Here is a 19,296-nt window from a genome sequence, read left to right as displayed (position 1 = left end):
TTGAAATATGCTAGATTTCAAATGGGTTGGAACAACAGTTATGAAGGAATGGCTTCTTACCATCACGGAGGTCTCCTGTGGACTTAAGGTCACATGAAATTGTGTCATTGTAGGGAGGCAGCTGCAAAGGAAATAAATCAAATTGGAGTTGAAAAAATATTTAAGCGATATTAACTTGTTTCTGCACTGCATGGCAAATCAAATGCTCCATCCCTTTAGTTGTGGTTAAATTGGCAAAACTCTCTATTTTTGCAAATGGAAACAGTACCTTTTCCCTCAAATATGCATATCTTCCTATCATAGCTTTCTTTGAAGGCTCCTTCATTTACACATCAGCCTGAAGACAGGTTTAAAAAATCACAGGTCTGAATCATAAGGAAGAAAAGTTATTGTCTTAACTGCAGGATGACTAAAACAACATGCAAAATATACATGGCGGGGCACTGTGTGGCAGCCTTATAAAGCCAATTTCAAAAGAGATGACTGTGTTATCTTTCATTATAAAAATGTCTGCTGATTTATTTTAGCACAAACTTTCAGATGAAGCTGAAGAAATAGATGGGAGTCCATGAAATCTTATCTCACATTTAAGTAAAACGGGCTTAAAAGCACTCCAGGATTCCTTCTAATGCTATAAAAGACTCTGAGGAATAGTGAAAAGCTTTGGCACAATGAGAAATTTAAAACAGTTCATACCTCAACGGAGCAACGAGGTGTCACAAAGAAATCATTGAATTCAGCAAGGCTGAATTCTCCAAAGATGTACTGAAAAATAAAACACATTACATCAAGTTAACTGTAGCAATTAATAAAATGACAAGATTTTGGCTATTCTGCAAAACTTTATAGGAACTGCAATGATATTTATTTAAAAAATTTTTTTTTGATAAGTCCCTTCACTTACATTCTAAAATACTGTATAATATAAACTGACATCCAGTTACTCAACCTATGCTTTCTAAACAAACAATCAGCTCTCAAAGAACAATTTGGCATCCACCGCAAAACCTACTTCCTCAATATATTCATAATCTACAAAATTCACAATTCTCATTTTTCATTGTAGCCTAATCCTAAATGCTCTTTATCCATTCAAGTTGTCCTTCTTCCATTTTTTTTATACTTTCTTCAATGCTCAATTCTTCTGCCAACTCTTTCCTGGCTCTTGTTTTCTGTGTGCCCTCTGGAACAAGTTAATGGTCAGTTAGCACATTATCAGCCCAACTTCCTCTTTTATTTTGTCCACTTTACACTGTATACATAATGACTGATAAATAACATTTGGCAGCAAAAGATGCAGGAAAACCTGTACACAGCTGGACAACTGTTTTAGAGCCATAGCACCAGCCCAAAGTTTGGCCCTACAGCCCCAAATGAGGACACTGCTAGGAATGGTCCATCCAGATCAGTGTTTCTCAAACCGTGCTTCTCCGGGCGTTTTGGAGTTCATCTCCCAGAAGTCCCAGACAACTTACTAGCTGTTAGGAATTGTGGAAGTTGAAGTCCAAAACATCTGTAGGAGCACAGTTTGAGAAACTATGGTCTAGATCAGTGGTTCCCAAACTAATTTGGCCTACCCCCTGGAAATCAATTTTTCTAAAGCTTCTCTTCTTTCTTTTATGCTTTCACTGCCCCCTTACAGTTATTCATCGCCCCGAAATACACCTGTGGCCATTACCACCCCCCCCCCCCGGATCGCTGCAGTGCCCATCAGGGGACGGTAACGCCCACTTTGGGAATCACTGGTCTAGATTATGGAAACATCGAGTGCCTGAATATCCAGGTCTGTGGAAAAGTGTTCTTTTCTAGAGATGCATCTAGATATTAAAAGGTTGAACGGATTTTGGTCTGATTATATTCTCCTTCCCTAAAAGCTTTTCTTTCATGTCAAACATTCAACTAAGATTGTTCCCCAATTGTGAGTGATTGACTTTTAATTGCCTGTTAAAACTCTTACAAACTTTTTCTTTTGACTTTCTTAGCTTTGAAGCAAAACTGGATTCTAGGAATGCTTTTAAATAAAGTGAATTTTAACAAGTGTATGGAGGCATGCCCTATCCCTCTGTTGTGACCAAATCTATTCTAATAAATCTGCAGTTCAGGAATACATGCACTAAGAACTATAGAATAAACCACTCTAAACATCTTTTCAAACTACAAAGTTCTAGTGATCCAAAGTCACATGTCTTTCCATTCAATAATCCACCTCCATTTCCACTCCCAATATACTTGTCTAAGCAACTGGATTGTGGGATGGATGGTTCACTACTAGTTCTAACTTACTATTAGTTGGTATTTCTTCTTGTTAAGTAATTATGAATTAGACACATCTACCAATTTAATGCAGATCATTCAGAGGTCTGTATGGAGATACAAAATTAACATCTGCCCATGCTTTGCTAAATGCATGAACTTCATATGTAGTCCTGGAAATGCAAATGTCTTCTGGAAGCCAGGCTTTTTAAAGTTCCATGCTTAAATGCTAGTATTGTTATGATAAAAAAGTTGCATCCCTATTGGGGTATTGTGTGGTTTCTGGGCTGTATGGCTGTGTTCTAGCAGCATTTTCTGAAGACGCCAGCCACAGATGCAGGCAAAAAGTCAGAAGAAAATACTGCTTGAACACGGCCATACAGTGATTCCAGTCATGAAAACTTTTAACAACCCACTGTATCTCAAATGCTTACACTTCTTTACAAATGTAGTGCTGTTGGTAATGAAGTTGGAAATGATGAAATGAAATATTTCCTGAAGTCAAATACAGGCCTATAAAATTGCTTCTGATTTTTTTAAATTGTTAATCTGTTAAGGACCATCTAAGCAGCTGGTAGAGATCAACTATGTCACACCTCAGAATAATCAGGCAACTGAAGCACGTTGGAAACCATTCTCATATTTCAATGGACCTTTTTACAACTCCAATCAAGTAATAAAGCTTTAGGCACAGGCAAAATATATTCAAAAACCATTTTATACTAACATAAGGTATCTAACCAGAGCTGACCTTGCTTAGCTTCCAAGATCAGATGGGCAGCACAAAAAACTTACTGAATCATAATTTATTTTAGATGAAGTCATGCAAAGCATGAAATGCAATCATGCAGTTTAAAATGCTGCTACACAAATAAAACCAATTCCCACACACATTACTCTCTGGGACTTAAATCAATTATGCTGAATGCTTATATACTACCCAATAGCACACAATACCAGAAACATCACAAAAATATGCATTTCAAGCTACAATAAAATCTTGGCTAATTGTTCTATCACACACACCAAAACTATGGTACATCAGTGCTAGTTATTTTCTTTACTGAAGCAGTGTGACTGTGGTACAAATGCAAATTCAAGGAACGTGTGCACACTCACGACCCATCTTCATAATAATCAACTGTTACTTGCTGGTAGCAGGTGTCATGAAAATGTAGCAGGCTGCAAGAAATCTACTGATATAAATGCAACATGCCATGTCATAGCTACATAAGCCATGAACAGCACTAAAATATATCAAACACAAGCAGAGGCTACTCTTCCAAGTTCCCATTTCCCCCTTCTCCAACACTGACCAATTCAGTAAAATTAATGGGCAGAAGTGGCAAAATGGACTACACCACTTTGGGTTGCAATGCTCCACTATATTTAGAAGTCCTTGAAGCAGCACAGGAGGACCAGGGCTTGCCAATGCTTCAGGGGGGAAAAAACTTCCAGCTAAACAGAAGGCAAGAAAGGGGGGGTTGGGGTGGGGTCCCAGAAGCAGACTTTATAAAAAGGAGCTTCTTTGCCAGAGGCTTTGTTAACTGAGGGACGCCTGTGTTCTAGCACATGGATGTAACCCAGACCAATTACTGGCCAAGCTTTCTGCACTCTAAACCATTTAGAACATTTAGATATCTCTTTATTACTCTCTAGCTTCTAGGCCAGTCTGACTACTGGTGGGGTTGGGGGGATTGATTTTGTCATTTGGGAGTTGTAGTTACCAGGATTTATAGTTACCCTACAATCAATGAGGATTCTGAACTCCAACAACAATGGAACCGAACCCAATCTGGCACACAGAACTCCCATGACCAACAGAAAATACTGGAAGGGTTTGGTGAGCACTGATCTTGAGTTTTGGAGTTGCAGTGCACCTATATCTAGAGAGCACTGTGGACTCAAACAATGATGGATCTGAACCAAACTTGGCATGAATGCCCAAATGTGAACACTGGTGGAGTTTGGGGAAATAGACCTTGGCATTTGGGAGTGGTAGTTGCTGGGATTTATAGTTCACCTACAATCAAAGAGCATTCTGAACCCTACAAACAATAGAACTGGGTCAAATTTCCCACACAGAACGCCCATAACCAACAGAAAATACTGTGTTTACTAATGGACTTTGACGGCTCCTCTGACACACCCTCGTGACCCCCACCCCCGGGTCCTGACCCCCAGTTTGAGAAATGCTATTCTATTCTCCTCCTTTCAATTCCTTAACATACGATTTACTAAATTCTGAAGATCCTAAAATGGTATCCATACCTACAAGCACTGTTAAATTGCAAGAACTGTTGTTGTTGTGCTTTCAAGTTATAATCAATTTATTGCAACCCTAAGGCAAAGCTATCAGGGGGTTTCTTGGCAGAATTCATTCAGAAGGGGATTGGCCCTTGCCTTCCTCTGATGAGAGAGTCTGACTTATCCAAGGTCACTTAGCATGTTTCCATGGTTGAGCAGGAATTTGAACCCTGGCCTTCACAGTCATAGTTCAATACTCAAGACGCTATACCATACTGGCTTTGCGAGCGTTAGCATAAAAAGTTTGATTTGACAGTCAGCTACATTAATCACAGAGAGAACAGGGAGACACACAAATTATATCCTATTGAATATATTAGATATATGTTCTTATCACGAATCAAACACAGCTGTAATGTGACAGTTTCAAAAAACATACTTATTGTTTAATAATGACATAACAGGATAATTTGGGGGTGGTGATACTAATTCAAGGGAAGGAATGAATCTATTTGTCCCATGAAGCTTCACTCCGGGCAGACAGCATCTGTAATACTGCATTCCAAAACCTGCAAATCCTGCTAGGGAAGTAGGAAGGATAATGGAGATGCTTTAGGGCAGCTGCTACCAGAACAACAAGTTAAAGTGCCTTTTACCTATTTTATTTGACAGTTATGGGGGGAAAGGGTCAAAGCGTTACTGGTTTCTGCAGACTAATAAAGCCTGTCCACCAAATAATTACCAGCTGAAATATGCTTCTAGCAATACTTTATAACCTACATGATTAAAAAAAGATAACATAAAGATCCGTCCCTATGGGTTGTGTCTATTACATTCCTCAAACCTTACTTCTTAAATGAAGATCTAATAGAGTGGTGCACGGCAAATTGGCTTAGCATGAAACATGAAAATGCTCCCGATACTATTGAGCAACACTTCATTCAACTCTTGTCCTATCTAGATCAAACAAAACCTTCAACTTAATCAGCTATAAAGTGACCTAATAAGCCTCTTACTGTCTCCCAAGGGAAACAGCAGTTTCTGATGTGCAGAGCCTTTCTAATGTCAAGGAAAAATACATTTGTCCCACCCCATTCCAAAAATGAATGGATCTGATTATTAGAACAGGTGCACTTTTACAGGAAACTTCCAACCGAGCTGGAGCAGAAAACTGAATATCAGTTTTCAGCTTTCCACACTCATGAAACTAAACAACAGTTCTGTTTTGTCAGGTTTAGAAAAACATGGCAGCATTAGCATTTCAGTTCTTTATGGATTTAATGTTTTATACGGCACCTCTGTCACCCAATCTATACTTTGCACAAGTTGCTTCATTTGAAGAACATGTACAGGAAAAGCAGGAATTTCTGGCCCAAATTACAAACACAGTTTAGAACAGAGAGCTTCTTCTGCCATGACACACCATTGTTCCATGCAAAGTTCTTTAATCCTTAGTAGTATGTCAAATGGTCATATATAAAGCATTTCAACCGAACAGAAAAAATGCAGCTCTAGCAATGCAGTTCTTTCAAACTCAATATCTACTTTGCTGAAACAGCATTAAAGTAACAAATGACCATAATCCTGTGGCTCAAAGCCAGCAAGTTCTACTACAAACAGACCTGTACAATGCCAACAATAGCACACAGAATGTACACAGCAGTAAACTGAAACAGAACCACACAGATTACCTTTGCAATTAAGGCATTGGTTCCGCCCTTCAACTTTAAAAAGAAAGCCAAAGAATATAAGGAACATTTTGTAACATGGCACTTTTCTAAAAAAAAAGCCATGTTCTGTAAATCCAAATTCTGTAACTCCATAGAGCTTCATTGGAAGAATTTGAATCAAGAGAAACAATACCTGTTAGAGACACAATCTTCTCTTTTGATCTGTACTGAGCTGCAGTAAAATTATTCTATCCAATTAATCTGCAGATAACAAAACAAGTTAGATAGTGCTCCTCCTACCTTTTATCCTTTCTCTATTGATTTCACAACCGCATCCTAGTCTATCATTATTTATTGCCTCTACATGTAAATATAATTTTCAATATAATGCATAATTTAGATGGAGTATTGCAAACATCTGAGAATTTTTAAGAAGCAAAAAAGCACACACACTATACACAAGTTCTAGACAAATAATGAAAGATGGCATACCACTTTGTGATACTTCTTTGGTACAAAAGTGAACAATTCAATTGCTCATTGACAGACCTATACTATCCTGCAAGGCTATGCCATTATAGTAGCATAAACTTTTCAATTCAAACAGTGTTAAAGAAAAGCCACAGGAACCTAAGTTCTGTGTTGAATTCAAGGGAGAAAACCCCAAAACTTCCCTATACATGCAACAGAATTCAGACTGTACTACACTAGAATGCATGTAAGGATTTGTATTGCTGAATGCTTCCTTAAATCAAGAATTTCCAGGAAAAAAACCGCCACAGCAAGCAGTGGGTTGGCTTAAAATTTCTTTCCCTGAACTGCTGAACAACATTGCAGCCACTTTTTTCCCCGTGTCAGGAGCAACTTGGGAAACTGCAAGTTGCTTCTGGTGTGAGAGAATGGGCCGTCTGCAAGGACATTGCCCAGGGGGCACCCAGATATTTGATGTTTTACAATCCTTGTGGGAGGCTTCTCTCATGTCCCCACATGGGAAGCTGGAGCTGACAGAGGAAGCTCAACTTACTCTCCCCGGATTTGAACCTCCAACCTGTCAGTCTTCAGTCCTGCCGGCATAAGGGTTTAACCCACTGCGCCACCGGGGGCAACCACTGAAGCTATAGCTTTTGCTATCTTGTAGTTGGATAACCAGTGTTATACAGTGGTTTGAGTGTTGAGCTAGAGCTCTGGAGAACAAGAGTTCAAATCCATGTACAGCAGTGGAAACCCACTGCATGACCTTAGCTGAGTCACTCTCATCCTCACAGGAAGGCAAAGGCAACCTCTCTCTGAACAAAATCTGCCAAGAAATCCTTGTAATAGGGTGCCTTAGGGTTGCCATTAAGTCAGAAACGACTTGGAAGACACATAACATCAACACACTGTACTTGAAGACAACTGAGATATGCACTGAAAAGACAACCAGTTGCCATGAGCAAGAAAGGTCAAAGAAAAGGTCTGTAATTATAGCCATTTTAAGCAACAAGGCCTAATGTGTTAAACTTCTCAGAGTAGTGTGAGGAAATGCAGCCAAGGCTTGAGTTTATCCACAGCCTCACAGGTAAGGATATTTGAGCTTTTCAGCTCTGGCTGCAGTCCTAATACAACTATTCCAGAGTCAAGCTCCAGAGAAACCAAAAGGGATTGATTTTGAAGGGGACTTGTTTAAAAATAGCCACTCACCTGCAGGGAGCAGCAACACGTTTTTCTTACTGGAAGAATTTTATTTGGAGACGCTCAACTTACAAAACTCGGCTTACAAAACTGCTTGGAATGGGTAAGCTACAAAATTACTTAAACAAGTATCCTTCTGATACAATTTTACTGCTTAGTAGATCAAAGCACAAAACAAGTTTCCAGATTGCTACTGTTTTCTCATTTTTTATATTCAAGCTTCCTCAAAACAATGAACTGGCCAGCTTTTCCTAACCTGTCACCGGGTTTTCTGTACAATCCAATGAGACAACCAATTTTCAAGAACACTGACGTAAGCAAAACTAGTGTCTTTACCATCTCAACTCCACATTATCCAGACACGAAATACCCCAAATCCTAGGAATAGTGGAATTAATATTTTGTTGATTTTGTTGTAGCATTAGAACATTTAAAAGAAAATATGTTGTGGCAAGAAAGGCAATCTTACCTACTACAAATAGGTAGCATAAACAGCAGGCTGATATTCTAGCAGTGTTATTGAAGAAAGCTGACAGGTTATAAATTTATTTATAAACAATAAATAAATTTTTGCAATGTTATTTATTGTTTAGTGGTATTAAAACCTATTTACACCTGAAGATTTCAAAGCAATATCACACAATCAAGAAAACAATTTCACAAAATCAATATATAGCATCTAGATTATTCACAAGAAGAAAGTACATGGTAAGCTGAACAGGACCTGGAACCTTTTTAAAAATAGGTCTGAAGTATCTTGAACATAGCCTAAAATAAGAATTGTCAGAACCGATCTAATATCAGGTGAAAGAGTATGTTACATAATGGTGTCAATATGTTATCATGGTTATGGGAATCAAATATTCAGAATTCAAGCACTAATGTACAGCAGTCCTCTAGATGTATTAAACTACAACTCACATCACCCCCATACAACATGGCTGATGCTGGTGTAAAGCACACCACTGGTTGACAGACTGCATTACATGTAAGTTATCTCTTCATTCATTCAAATCTCACTTTGCATTTGCTTTAAACTGCTTACTATAGGAGTAGCAATTGATGTTGTTTGGAACAGCCAACAGAAGCCTCTACAATGACATCTCTAAACACCTGTTATTCAAGTAAATTTGAAATGCTCCAAAACCAAAACCAGTCTACATGAGTAACCAAGATAGATTTGCTTTCTGAAGGTTTCTTGTACATAAACTCTATTTCATGCACAAAATTATTAAAAAGATTGCACAAAATTACCTTCAGGCTATGAATTTCATGTTTCTACTTGGTCCCATCTCTAAGGTATCTCATTATATAAATACATGCAAACACAGTCTAAGCATTTTGGATAAGAGATACTCAACATCAACTCAGATAATAACAAAGTACTTTAAAAGTAATTTTTAATCACAACTTTACATTCAACATTTCTTGCAGTAGAAATCTGTACACTCCTCATTCAGCTTGGTTCCATTATGCCCTTGTGTAGTATGCTCTTTAAAGACTTACTACAAAAGTTAATTCCACAGAGCCACAGATTTGCACAACATACTTTTATCACATATTAAAAACCCTTACAATCACATGAAACAGATTAGGCTAGGAGAATGAATCTTATCCAAGGCCATCAGGTAAGCTGAGTAGTGAGGTGAACTTCGGCTTTCTCTATCAAAATCCAACATTCTGGCCACTGCATCATTTAGGTGGCATACAGAGAACCGCTGCAAGATTTATCTGGTGTTTATTTATTACAAATACAATACACAGCTGCCCACTTGATCAATTAAAGAGTCAAAACTTTGTGTGAATTTGTAATTATTTAAATCTAATGACAAGGTATTCATCCATTTATCAAAGAAGCTAACAATATAGTGCAGAGAACATTCCTGGTTTTCAAGACAATAAGCTGCATTTTAAACTTCCACAGGCTTACTATTATAATAGGCCTACTGGATCCACAAATCCAACAGATCAGTTTGTCATGCCCCATTTTGTTAAATGGTAGTGACGTGAATATGGACACACCAAAACATATGCATTTAATAATATATGATGGGATCCTTTTTTTAAATATCAATGTGGGGTCAGTGGAAGCAAACCTCCAAGGACAATGTGGGCCCACCACATATTAAGATTTTCTTCCTACAGGTCAAACTACTAGTGTCTAGATCTAAGTAATGCTATCCCTCTATTCCGCCTTGGTTAGACCACACCTGGAATATTGTGTCCAATTCTGGGCACCACAATTCAAGAGAGATATTGACACGCTGGAATGTGTCCAGAGGAGGGCGACTGAAATGATCAAGGGTCTGGAGAACAAGCCCTATGAAGAGCGGCTTCAAGAGCTGGGCATGTTTAGCCAGAAGAGAATGCTGAGAGGAGATATGATAGCCATATATAAATATGTGAGAGGAAATCACAGGGAGGAGGGAGCAAGCTTGTTTTCTGCTTCCCTGGAGACTAGGATGCAATGGAACAATGGCTTCAAACTACAAGAAAGGAGATTCCATCTAAACATTAGAAAGAACTTCCTGACTGTGAGAGCCGTTCAGCAGTGGAACTCTCTGCCCCGGAATGTGGTGGAGGCTCCTTCTTTGGAAGCTTTTAAACAGAGGCTGGATGGTCATCTGTCAGGGGTGCTTTGAATGAAATATTCCTGCTTCTTGGCAAGGGGTTGGACTGGATGGCCCACGAAGTCTCTTCCAATTTTATGATTCTATGAATGGAATTGATCATTTTGATCCATTGCCTATGATATACCTGATTCATGCAAACCCAACAATTTTAGTGGGTTGTTGTAGATTTTTCGGGTTGTATGGCTATGTTCTAGAAGCATTCGCTCCTGACGTTTCACCTGCATCTGTGGCAAGCATCCTCAGAGGTTGTGAGGTTTGGCCATACAATCTGAAAAATCGACAACAATCCAGTGATTCCAGCCATGAAAGCCTTCGACAATAAACTAACAATTTCAATTTTACCAAACTGTCTCCTCATTCTTTAGGCTCCTTGAGCAGAGAGCGCTCATTGAAGTAGACTGCAGGCTGAATTTGTCAATGCTAATATTTTTATAAAAGTCTGACCGGTAGTAGTAGCAATAATGTCATTTATGTACCCCCCCTCCATCTCACCAAAGGGACTTGGGTCAACTTACATATGGCACAAAGTGCCTAAAGCAGAGCATAAAATAAGCACACAGTACAATACAATAGAGTAAAACATATAGAATATAAAACAACAATGTAAAACTCAGATCAACACCCAAAATCTATGGTGACAACTATCGTAAGACATGACCAGGCTGTAATCAAAACAAGGGAATGGGATAGTGCAGGCTCTACCTAAGGAACAAGGGCATGGGATGAAAGTGCAGTGCTGTGTCATTGATTGCAGACCATTGGGGCTAGATGTTCTCAAAGGCTTGTTTAAACATTCAAGTCTTCAGATCCCTATGGAAGGACAGTGTAGGGGCCTGCCTAATCTCCTTGGGGAGGGTGTTCCAAAGGGCATCACCAAGAAGGAAGGCCCTCTCTCTCGTCCCCACAAACCGCGCTCGTGACGGTGGCAGGACCAAGAGGAGGGCCTCCCCAGCACATTTTAATGCTCGAGCAGGTACATAGAGGGGGATGTGGTCACGAAGATCGGCAGGGCCCAAATCATTTAGGGCTTTATAGGTAATGACCTGCACTTTGAATTGAGACCAGAAACTTATTGGCAGCCAATGGAGCTGCTTTAAGCAGGGCATTGTGTGCTCCCTATAGCCAGCTCCAGTTAGTAGCCAGGCTGCCGATCTTTACACCAACTGCCATTTCCGAGCAGTCTGTACAATCTTGCCTAAACTCATTAAAGGAGATTTTGACTAACTAACATTTAGAAGCAAATTCCATGACCAAATGATATCTTCCCAATGACTTCTTTATAATTTTATGTATCCTTGGTGTTCTACAAACGTAAATATTTTAAAAGTATGAATACCACTTCAAAGTATTACTGTGCAGAGGGTTTTTTTAAGTTTTCAATTTAAAGCCAAACATTCCATAAAAGAGTGGAAGGAGACACAGGTTGAGCAGTCATCATCCCAAATGCTTTGGATCAGAAGGGTTTCGTATTGCTTTGAATTTTGGTATACTTGCATATAGAGAATGAGATATCTTGTGTGTTGGACCCGTCTAAACATGAAATTCACTTGTTTCATATTACATTGCATACACATAGCCCAGAGGTAATTCTATACACAATATTTTAAATAACGATTTTCATGAGACAAAGCCTGAGTACACTGAACTATCAGAAAGCAAAGGAGTTACTATCACAGCCATCAACCCACCATTATTGTTTAAATTTTAAAAGAATAATATTTAAACAACCCCTCCTCTAAAAGGTGGCTGCCATCCTATAACTGTAAGAAAGGGAAAACCATCTAATCAGGCATGTAGCCGGGGGGGGGGGGGGGGGGGCTTCAGCCCCCCCCCCCAATTCTGATGGTGGTCCTCTGGTCCTCGAGAAGGCCTTACTGGTGCATTATTTAAACTGCTATATTTATTCATATCATGATCTGATCACTATACTCAATATATCCCATACGCATGGGTGTATTGTGGTAACGATACAAAAGGTTTGTTAGGGTAGACCCTCTTTCACTCAGACTCAGCCCCCCCCCCCCCCCCCCCCAAACAAAATCCTGGATACGGGCCTGCATCTAACTTGAATATATTTAGGAAAGAATAAATGAATGCAAGTCAACCACAACACTATCTAGCTCTGAACCATGGATAAGTTGCTACTTCATCCATTGCAATTCTTCCTCTTCTTCCCTACCTTGTTTAACAGAATGTATTGTGTGTCTATTTTCAGGAGTTTCTCACCTTTTACATTTTGCAGTCCAGACCATGAGACAAGACTTCACTTCTTTCTTTCTAATTATTCTGACAGAATTGTGTTTTGTTTGTTTTTGGGGTTTTTTTTGGGGGGGGGGGGGTATCAGCCTTCATAATTCTGATAAAAATAAGGCTGCACCAGTCTGTTCACTTACCTGATACTCCCATAAATGGTCACAATTAATCTGCTGAAGGATCAGGTTGTAAAGCTCCAGCAGCCAGAGATATACTTATCCAAGAGTAAAGCTCCTTGACTGACCCCAAGGAGCCTCACTCCCAAGTTAGGCTATAATGCTGCAGGAACCCTATACTTGTGCTTACATGAGGAATACTGGAAGCAATATAGCTGAATTTCAGTGTGACTTATGTATGCCTAACTAAACTTTCAGCAATCCTAAGCATGTGCTTACCTGAAAGCAAAACACAAAGGAAATCTCTGAAACATATATTCCCAAATATTGAAAAGATCAAGTAACAGAAGTTACTGGGGGCCCTTCCACACTGCCCTATAGCCCAAAATATCAAGGCAGAAAATCCCACATTATCTGAGTGTGGACTCAGATAACCCAGTTCAAATTAGATATTGTGGGATTTTCTGCCTTGATATTCTGGGATATAAGGCTGTGTGGAAGGACCCTGGGACAGGCTGAACATAAGCAAGGTTTACTATTTCCTTAAAAGAGAATGGCACTACAAAGTTGCAACATAACCCTATTCATGCAAACTATTTATTTGTTCTACAAGACCACTGTCATGAAAAAATAATGTATTTTCACATGATGACTGAAATCCCACAGCATCTTTAAACAAAGTAAACCATTTCAGGTTTCGGAAACTGTAGCAAAGTCAACCCCTTCCAACGAAAGAGTATGTTTCATATTCATCTTATACAGGTAATCTGAAAATAATTGTGTACACAGTACTTTCAATATTTGTGTGTGAAACAAAGTTTGTGTACACCGAACCACCAGAAAAGCAAAGGTGTCACAGGACAATTTTGGAGAATCTTAGATTTCAGAATTCTGGAAAGGGATGTTCAACGTGTACTGGCTATTTAAAAAAATCAGCAACTGATTCAAGGCATTCACTTTATATGGATCCAGTTACTGGACTGAGGGCACATATTTCTTCCTCAGTTGTTAGATCATGAATGAATGGGACCTGCATATCTGCATACCTTTTCAAAAATCAGCAATATTCAATAGCCCGAACTCCAGTTGAGTTTCCCTTATCCAAAATGCTTGATACCTAAATTGCTTTAAAGTATGGATTCTGGAACATACATCATGAGATATCTTGGAGGTGGGACCCAAGTCCGAACACGAAAGTCATGTATGTTTCATATCCATTTTATATGCATGAACGCAACTTAATACACAATATCTTAAATAATTTTGTGCATAAACAAAGTTTCTGTGTCACTGGATTGCCAGAAAGGAAAGGTGCCTAATGTACTAGGTACTTTAGATCTGCACATACTTACTGCTTAGTGCTTGTAGTAGTAGAATGTTCTTTACATTAGAAAAATGCATTTCTACTGTTTCTGCCTTGTGCATTTCGTCTTATGGTTTGCATTCTTGCTTTTTTGCTACATTCTTGCTGTAGATTTTCTGTTGTTAAATGTACTTTTTCTGAATGAAAGTTGTGTAAAATACCAGGTAGTTTTGACCTGCACAGAGTTACTGTTTAGTGCTTGCAGTCATACAATGTTCTTTCTATAAGGATATTGCATTTTGACTGTTTCTGTCTTGTGCCTTTTATCTTAAGGTTTGGATTCTTACTATTATGTCTGTAGATTTTGTGTTACGCTACTTTCTCTAAATGAAAATTATCCATTAAAAAAAAAAGAAAGGTGTCACTTTCTCAGCCACTTATTGGGAGAATTTTGGAGTGTTTCAGATACAGGACACTCAACCTATATTTCCATTTATGGTAACTATCGACTTTTTTTTTCAATCCAGCCGTTGAAGCCCCATCTACACTGCCTGATAATACAGTTTGAAACTGTACTACACGGCTGGTCAGTGCAAAGACTCATATGATGGGGTTTAATTGCAATGAAGTGCATTCTGCAAGTCCCCACTGACCAACCATACAATGCAGTTTGAAAATGAATTATCAGGCAGTGTAGATGGGATCTGAGTCAAGAGATCTGCTGAATTGCTCTCAGAGTCAGGAAGTTCTTCCTAATGTTCAGATGGAATCTCCTTGCTTGAAGTTTGAAGCCATTGTTCCATTGCGTCCTAGTCTCCAGGGCAGCAGAAAACAAGCTTGCTCCCTCCTCCATATGACTTCCTCTCACATATTTATACATGACTATCATGTCTCCTCTCTGCCTTCTCTTCTTGCCCAGCTCTTTAAGCTGCTCCTCATAGGGCTTGTTTTCCAGACCCTTGATCATTTTAGTCACTTCCTCTGGACACTTTCCAGCTTGTCAACATCTCTTCAATTGTGGTGCCCAGAATTGGACACAATACTCCAGGTGTGGTCTAACCAAGACAGAATAGAGGGGGAGCATGACTTCCCTGGACCTAGATACTATACTCCTATTGATGCAGGCCAAAATCCCATTGGCTTTTTTTGCCACTGCATCACATTATTGACTCATGTTTAACTTGTTGTCCACAAGGACTCCAAGATCTTTTTCACACGTACTGCTCTCGAGCCACGCATCCTCCATTATGTATTTTTGCATTTCATTTTTTCTGCCTAAGTGGAGTATCTTGCATTTGTCACTGCTGAACTTCATTTTTTTTTAGCTTTGGCCCATCTCTCTAATCTGTCAAGATCACTTTGAATTCTGCTCGTGCCCTCTGGAGTATTGGCTATCCCTCCCAATTTGTGGTCGTCTGCAAACTTGATGATCATGCCTTCTAACCCTTCATGTAAGGCATTAATAAGGTAGTCTTAATGCTAGGTGCACGAATTGAAGTGTATCAGGTGGGAGGCACAAGGACTCTTAAATGCATCAGATTGAAACTAAACCATAGCCCCAAGAACTACGAGGCCTATTAGACTAAAACTAAATCAAGGACTCTAAAGTCAATCAGGCTAAAACTAAATCATATCTGCATAGTTCTAGGGCCCTTCCACACAGCCATATAACCCAGAATATCAAGGCAGATCATTTACAATAACTGTATTGAACTGGGTTATTTCAGGCCCTTTCTACACTACATACAAACTCCAGATTATGTGCTTTGCACTGGATTATATGGCAGCATAGACTCATACAATACAGTTAAATGGATAAAGTGGATTATCTGTTTTGATAATTTGGATTAAATTGTAGTGTAGAAGGGGACTGAGTCCACACAGCCATATGAATAACAGTATCAAGGCAGATCATCCACAATGGGTTCTTCCCCACAGTCATATAACCCAGAGTATCAATGCAGATCATCCACAATATCTGCTTTTAACTGGATTATCTAAGTCCACACTGCCATATAATCCAGTTCAATGCGGATTTTATGCAGCTGTGTGGTAGGGGCCAATGTTTGTTTTGAACTGGGTTATGTAAGACCCCTTCCACACAGCTAAATAAAACCCCAAATTATCAGCTTTGAACTGGGATCTATGGCAGTGCGGATTCAAATATGTCAGTTCAAACCAGATATTCTGGGTTCTATGGCGGTGCGGAAGGTCTCTGAGTCCACACAGCCATATAACCTAGTTCAATGTGGATTTTATACAGCCGCGTGGAAGGAGCCTAACTCAGCCTCAGGCCTGTTCGTTCCAACTAGAAGAAACCCATTGAATTTATTTCTCGAGTCATCAGCAACCAGTCAATTATATTACATTTTTAACAGAACAAAGCAAACAAACAGACAAAATAAAAAAATTGTGAGTTTGGTAATTGATTAAATGTCCTCTGACCAGTATCTGGCCACTTGGAGTGCCTCTGGTGTTGCCGCAAGGAGGTCCTCCATTGTTCATGTGGTAGGGCTCAGGTTGCATTGCAGCAGGTGGTCAGTGGTTTGCTCCTCTCCACACTCGCATGTCGAGGATTCCACTTTGTAGCCCCATTTCTTGAGGTTAGCTCTGCATCTCGTGGTGCCAGAGCGCAGCCTGTTCAACGCCTTCCAAGTCGCCCAGTCTTCTGTGTGCCCAGGAGGGAGTCTCTCATTTGGTATCAGCCACTGGTTGAGGTTCTGAGTTTGAGCCTGCCACTTTTGGACTCTCGCTTGCTGAGGTGTTCCAATGTGTGTCTCTGTAGATCTTAGAAAACTATTTCTAGATTAAATCGTTGACGTGCTGGCTGATACCCAAACAGGGGATGAGCTGGAGATGTCTCTGCCTTGGTCCTTTCACTATTGGCTGCTACTTCCTGGCGGATGTCAGGTGGTACAATACCGGCTAAGCAGTGTAATTTCTCCAGTGGTGTAGGGCACAGACACCCCGTGATAATGCGGCATGTCTCAACAAGAGTCCCAGTGGTGCAGCAATTTGAAAACATGCACATGTGAGTAGATCAATAGATACCGATTCTGTGGGAAGATAACGGCACTCCATGCAGTCATGCTAGCCACATGACCTTGGAGGTGTCTATGGACAACGCCGGCTCTTCGGCTTAGAAACGGAGATGAGCACCACACCAAAGATTTGGACACAACTGGACTTAATGTCAAGGGGAAACCTTTAGATTTAAGTCGTTGACATGCTGGCTGATACCCAAACAGGGGATGAGCTGGAGATGTCTCTGCCTTGGTCCTTTCACTATTGGCTGCTACTTCCAGGCGGATGTCAGGTGATGCGATATTGGCTAAACAGTGTAATTTCTCCAGTGGTGTAGGGTGCAGACACCCCGTGATAATGCGGCATGTCTCATTCAGAGCCACATCCACTGTTTTAGTGTGGTGAGATGTGTTCCACACTGGGCATGCATACTCAGCAGCCAAGTAGCACAGCGCAAGGGCAGATGTCTTCATTGTATCTGGTTGTGATCCTCAGGTTGTGCCAGTCAGCTTTCGTATGATATTGTTTCTAGCGCCCACTTTTTGTTTGATGTTCAGGCAGTGCACGGTCCAGAGTGAATCCCAGATATTTGGGTGTGCTGCAATGCTCCAGTGGGATTCCTTCCCAGGTAATCCTCAGAGCTCGGGATGCTTCTCTGTTCTTGAGATGAAAGGCACATGTCTGTGTTTTAGATGGGTTAGGGATCAGCTGGTTTTCCCTGTAAAAGGCAGTAAGAGCACCTAGAGCTTCGGAAAGCTTCTGTTCAACCATCTCACAGCTCCCTGCTTGAGCAGTAATGGCACGATCATCAGCATAGATGAAACTCTCTGTCCCTTCTGGCAGTGGCTGGTCATTTGTGTAGATGTTGAATATGGATGGAGCAAGCATTCATATACAGTGTGTCAATAATCCCAAAAGGAGTATCTATACGTTTTAGGTATACTGTTTTAGCGTGGTGAGATGTGTTCCACACTGGGTATGCATACTCAGCAGCGGAGTAGCACAGCGCAAGGGCAGATGTCTTCACTGTGTCTGGTTGTGATCCCCAGGTTGTGCCAGTCAGCTTTCGTATGATATTGTTTCTAGCACCCACTTTTTGCTTGATGTCGAATGATAACAAGTTTTAATGTATTGTTGAAGGCTTTCATGGCTGGAATCACTCAGTTCTTGTGGGTTTTTTCGGGCTATATGGCCATGTTCTAGAGGCATTTACAAGTTTTATTTTTTGCCCGCCCGCGTCCCCTCACTAAAACAGAAAGGTATCATAATCATCATAAAACACTCTGTTAAAACACACCTCCATAAAACACGCAACACAAAAACGAGGCATACAGTGGAGTTTGAAACCCAACTGGGAAAGGCGGGGGGAGGGGAAAGATTCAATGGGTTTGGGAATCTGAAGAGAGTTGTCTTTCCAAACTGGGCAACTTCTTTAATAGTGAGGGCGAAAGGCTGGAGGTAGGCCGCAGCGCCGCCTCCCCGCGGCCTAACCGCTGAATGAATCAATGAGGCTGCAGAATCGCGGCTAGGCCCAACCCTCGCCTCCGCCTCCGCCAGGCAGCGTGCCGCCCGCCCCGAGGGAAGGAAGCAGGCCGCGCCAAGAAGCCGAGGGAAACCCCAACGCCGCCTCTCCGCCCGGCCCTTCTTACCTGCGCTCTGTGGACCGCCATGGGGAGGAAAGGAGGAGGGGGCGGCGAGCTCGGCGTCTCCCTTCAGCGCCTCACGCCGCCAGACCCGCCGCCGCCGCCATTTTGTCTCTCTCCGCTCCGCCACACGGGTCTCTGCGCCTGCGCGGAGGCTCGCGCCCAGCCGACTTCACTCCCCTCTCCCCAGTGCGCCTGCGCGGAGGCTCGCGCCCAGCCGACTTCACTCCCCTCTCCCCAGTGCGCTTGCGCGGAGGCTCGCGCCCAGCCGACTTCACTCCCTTCTCCCCAGTGCGCCTGCGCGGAGGCTCGAGTTCGGACAAATCACGCCCCCCGCCCCCAGTGCGTCTGCGCGGAGGCTCCAACTCAGCCAAGTCACTCCCTGCGCGGAGACTCCCTCTCAGTCAAGTCACTCCCCCGTCCCCAGTGCGCCTGCGCGGAGGGTCCAGTTCGGACAAGTCACGCCCCCCGCCTCCAGTGCGT

The 19,296-nt window shown here is 41.2% G+C and overlaps 1 protein-coding gene across 1 annotated transcript in view; it reads right to left on the bottom strand.

The window, feature by feature from the left end:
* The window catches only part of USP10 (ubiquitin specific peptidase 10), a 38,993-nt gene extending 19,998 nt beyond the window's left edge, over positions 1–18,995 (bottom strand). Inside the window, exons 1-3 of the mRNA XM_060788457.2 lie at positions 18,820–18,995; positions 697–765; positions 61–121 (exon numbers count right to left, since the gene is read on the bottom strand). Coding sequence (XP_060644440.1) covers positions 61–121; positions 697–765; positions 18,820–18,840 — 151 coding nt within the window. The 5' untranslated portion in view covers positions 18,841–18,995. The remainder of the gene's footprint in view (positions 1–60; positions 122–696; positions 766–18,819) is intronic.
* Between the last annotated feature and the right edge of the window lie 301 nt (positions 18,996–19,296).

Source organism: Anolis sagrei, chromosome 8 (assembly GCF_037176765.1).
Source record: "Anolis sagrei isolate rAnoSag1 chromosome 8, rAnoSag1.mat, whole genome shotgun sequence".
NCBI lineage: Eukaryota > Metazoa > Chordata > Lepidosauria > Squamata > Dactyloidae > Anolis > Anolis sagrei.
Note: the sequence above shows the minus strand (reverse complement) of the source record. Positions and strands in the feature narration are given on the sequence as shown.